This window comes from Euprymna scolopes, chromosome 31 (genome assembly GCF_053919585.1).
Source record: "Euprymna scolopes isolate OS-2025 chromosome 31, ASM5391958v1, whole genome shotgun sequence".
Lineage (NCBI taxonomy): Eukaryota > Metazoa > Mollusca > Cephalopoda > Sepiida > Sepiolidae > Euprymna > Euprymna scolopes.
The window spans coordinates 87697487-87702381 of NC_136512.1; the positions used below are offsets into that span (position 1 = coordinate 87697487).

General features: G+C 33.7%; 1 protein-coding gene across 1 annotated transcript; it reads right to left on the reverse strand.

Annotated features, from left to right (window-relative positions):
- Positions 1–613: 613 nt before the first annotated feature.
- LOC145255838 (5-hydroxytryptamine receptor 4-like) lies at positions 614–4467 on the reverse strand. Its single transcript, XM_080114569.1, has one exon. The coding sequence runs from the start codon at positions 3392–3394 to the stop codon at positions 2318–2320; it is 1077 nt and encodes a 358-aa protein (XP_079970695.1). The 5' UTR covers positions 3395–4467; the 3' UTR covers positions 614–2317.
- Between the last annotated feature and the right edge of the window lie 428 nt (positions 4468–4895).

Genomic DNA, 4895 nt, shown 5'->3' on the forward strand with positions numbered 1-4895 from the left:
TGATATATATAACTATGGGATAATTATATAATAATATAATTATATAACATATAACTATGGGATAATTATATTATTATATAATTATCCCATAGTTATATGTTATACCAAGTCTGAATCATTTGACCGACAGTAATTATCAGTATCTTGTATAAACGTAATCCCATAGTTATTCCATCGGTTTTCCAAACACCATGTATACAGATATATATATATATATATATATATATATATATATATATATATATATATATATATATATATATATATATATATATATATATATATATATATATATATAAATTCTTGATTGTTTTTCTTTGTAAAAAAACGAACCATAAAACTACATGAATTCTTAAAAAAAAAATAGAGACAGAAATGGTCATTTGAATTTTATATATATATATAGTGATGGGACGATTCCAGTATTTTTAACGAATTCGATACAATTATCGATTCCTTACTAAATTCCCGATTCAGATACAATTATCGATACAGATTCCGATTCTTTATAACTTCTAAATATTTAACTATGAAGTCGTTATTTTCCCCCCAATTATTGTAAAACACATGTTAAATGTGCAGATATTTTCTCAATCGTAAGAAATACACTTGTAAGAGATGATCGATTTTATTCTTACAATTAAAAATCAATAAATATTAATTTTTTATCATTATTATGAACAATGGAAGATTTTGCTTTTATAAAAATTAAATAGAAAAAGACAACTAAAAGAATCGTTTTTGGCATCAGAAAAGAGGTACTACTTTTTCCAATTCTGATATCGATTCCGATACCCCTAAATGTTCAGATTTTTCCAATTCTAATTAATCGTCCCAACACTTATATATATATATATATATATATATATATATATATATATATATATATATATATATATATATATATATATATATATATTGAATACAAAATTAACGAAATAATTTGGATATATTCAGCTACGGTGGGAGAAAATTTAAAACGGTCGTGGCGCTGCTTCTGTCATCCCATTGTCTCTCAGTCGCGTATTCATATCAAGAAATGCTCCTTTGGGGTGGGGTGGGGTGGGGGGTATTGTTTTTTTTTTTTTTGTTGTTTTTTTTTTTTGTTTTTGTTTTTTTGTTTTTTTTTTTTTTACTCCCGCCATTACTAAAGATATCCCATTCTGTTAATATATATGAGTGTGTTGCTCGGCTGAAAACATGATTAATGTCTTGTCTTCATATTTTAAAAAAATACAAAATGGCCTTATGGGAACGTGAAAGGTATTGATGTAATTTTTTTATATTTCCAGCTGTCCTTTGCCCTTTTTTAAAGACATATTTTTTTTTTATTTAATAAAATGAATGGACGTGATAGGCAATTGGGCATCGGGTACATTTTATCGTCTTGTTGTTTTGTTCAGCGAATAATGTTTAGAATAACTGTGCTTTAGTGACGTTCTCGTGTTTTCACGTGTCTGGCAACTTTTCGTGAAACTGCACGAATTTGTCGAATTATGAGGTCGGTGCAAAACTTTTTGCTGATTTGTAGAACGGGGCACTTTTAATCATTGTAATTTATTTCATACATATTTTTATTACTTAATTTTTATGCAATATTCCCACTTTCGTTGACACGGAAGCGACCTTCATTAGTCAACAAAAATAAAGTCAGCTTTCGTCATGATAATGCTCGTCCTGACACAGTACTACTGACCACAGATTTCTTAGGAAAATTTAGGTTGGGCAATCTTGCCTCATCCTTCATAGTCTCCTGATCTAGCTCCCTCGGAGTATCACTTATTTCGAGTGTTAGAAAATCATGTAGATAGGCTTAGGTTAACATCACGAGAGGGGATTAAACATGAGTTAGGTTCATATTTCACATTAAAACAAAGAATTTTATAAGCGGGGCGTTGATAAGGTGAACTCCACAGTGTGACCTATAAGACACGATTCCAACTAGCATCCACTTATACGGCAAGTGGCGATATGCCTTGTTTGATGTGAAAAGAAGTCATAAAATGAAGTAATATAAAAAGTTAGTTGAGAGTTTTAGAGAGAAATGGTTGTTGTTTTATGAATGAAGATTTTCAAAAACAGTTTTTCATTTTCAAGACTAAATTATAAATCGGCAAAAACTCTTGTACCGACCTGATAGGATAGGTAATTGATTGTATAAGAATCAATATCGATTTCCTTAAGAGGATCGACCACCTTGCTATGTATTTAATGATTGAATTGATATTATAATTGCCCTCGTAGTCACGTGGTCGCGTGGTCACGTGACACAATTGCTTCACGGAATCTTCATGTTTTTTCTTTCCTTCTTTCCTTTTCACCCGTTAACACTAGTCGAGCTTGATATGTAATTGTTGTTGTCATAATTTAATGTTGTTTCATTGTTGTTGTCCGAGTTTATGCAAGTTGTCCGTTTATTAAATGGTGAAAGGCTCGTTAATATCTTCAAGAGTTCGCGGCGAAACGTATTATTACAAAATCCATAAATGGCCGGGTTCAGCGCGCCGTTTAAGATCCAAGATCGATAGAGCAACAGGATTATCGATTCTTGGACCGGTGTTAATTGGGTATCGTTAAAGAAATATGAGGTTAGTCCGACCACCAACGTGGGTAAAAAGCTCACAGTATACGCTACCGTGATGCCAATCATCGTCTGATTGGTGCGGGTGAGTTTTCTCTTGGAAGAAAGTTCTCGACTAGAATCCGCATCAAAGCTGTTAGCATGCCTGGGCGTTCCGTCTTGGATGAAATGGCGTCGGGCTTTCTTCCAGACTTGAAAGTAGAGGACAAACATCAGGATCAGGACGGACAGATTTGCCGGAAATAGGGTCATGTAGTAAGCCCACGCCAATGGAGTATGGCGGAAGTAGCATTGAGTGACGGTAACGTTGTTGGCCAGCGATACTGAGGCCATGTCGAAGGAAAGTGTGACGGGCGCGGCGAAGAGAGCCGAAAGGAGTATAATGATCACGACCAGAGCACGCGCGTGTGTCGGCGTTATTTGCGCTTTGGTGGCTCTGCAGACCAAGAAGTACCGCTCTATCGAAATGATCAAGAGTACCAGTACGGACGAGACACAGTAATAGTAGTTGACGAACTTTTGTAACTTGCAAAGATATCGAGAGGGGTAGGCGTACACCGTTCGTAGTTCGACTATCTCAAGTGGAAAGCCGATCAGACAGATCGATATGTCTAGAAAGGCTAAAAAGGTGATGAAAAGATGGAGGTTGTTGCTCTTTAAACGAATTCCATAGATATAGATGACCAGTAAATTACCAGAAATGCCCAGGGGCATCAGAAAGGACAAGAAGGCCAGAGTGGGGATTCGAACCTCGAACGCATTTTTGAAGACTGCATCGGAAGATGCGTTTCCGTTTGTGGTAAAAAAATCCATGATTTAACCGTCAATAATCATCAAATCGATTCGAACATTATTAGATATTGGTTTTTTTTTCTTTTTAGTTCTTTACTTCTCACATTTCATGAGCGATGTTCCTGACAAAGGGGAAAGAATTGATGTTTGCTACGTCATAATCTATCCATCATTATGCAAGTTGTCCGTTTATTAAATGGTGAAAGGCTCGATAATATCTTCAAGAGTTCGCGGCGAAAGGTATTATTACAAAATCCATAAACGGCAGGGTTCGGCGTATCGTTTAAGATCCAAGATCGATAGAGCAACAGGATTATCGATTATCAATGTTGGTTAGCTTTTTACCTTGAAGTAATATTTTTAGCTCTTTACATCAAATGGCTTTATGCCTTCTCTGAAGAAATTTTCATAATACACGTGTGTGTGGGGGGGGTAGTGCGTGTAAGATTAGATACTTAACTTCTTATTAGATTTGGATTCAACTGACCGTTCCAATTTCAAATCTTGACGAGAACACACTTGTTAGGTTTAATCACACTGGCGTATCGTAAATCACGAAACTGCTGTCTGTGGATGAGTATATTTTATATATATGTATATGTGTACATATGTTTCATATAAATAACGTTTTCCACTTGCGTCAGGCAAAAATATTTTGTGAAGAATAGATTCATTAGGTTACCGGTAGCGCAGAAAAAAATATATGTAAGCAAAGAGAGTACGGTTAACACGAGATGCTGTTTTACTGTCGGTGGCAAGTTTGCTGTAGCAGTGGATTGGGGTACTTTAGGATTGGCCGTTCGGGTTTCGAATCTTGGCGTTGATGCACTTGCTATGTGCAGCCACACTGATGAGTTGTAAACGTCGGAGCACGTAACTGTGAATGATTATATATGGGTGTGTGCGTATGTTTGTGCGGTTACTTTCATTTTAGCTGGTTTTTGTTACTCGATTAATGGTCAACTTTCTCCCAAAAATATTGAAAACATTTTTACAAATAACTGATAAAATCAATTAAATTAAATTTCTCACAAAAAAAAAATCTTACAAAAAAAATATATAACACTTTTTTGTTTAATTGAAACTTCTAAACAAACATGTGAAATTATATATATATATATATATATATATATATATATATATATATATATATATATATATATATATATATATATGGGGGGGGGCAATTTAGTTTACTGGTACAGGCGTGTTATATTTTGTTAAGATGGCGTCTAAAAGTTTACGTCTGGATTTATTTTCTTTAATAAGAAGTCAATTTGTAAAAAAAAAAAAATAGTGAAAGGTTTTAAGTTTACCTATAACTCAACGTCTACTAATTAAATACAAGATTTGTGGTTAAATTTTTAGAAGGGCGTTCGTTTTTACTTTTTTAAAAAAAACTCGTCAAAATATTAAATTAGGGGATAATTTGATATTCAGAACTATGTTGTTTTTTTTACATCTAGTGCGTTTCGTAAATATATCGTGTCGATATTTTCTAAACCTAAAATGCCAAATTCCG

Coding starts and splice junctions, on each gene's coding strand:
- LOC145255838 (XM_080114569.1), bottom strand. CDS start 3,394: ATGGATTTTTTTACCACAAACGGAAACGCATCTTCCGATGCAGTCTTC.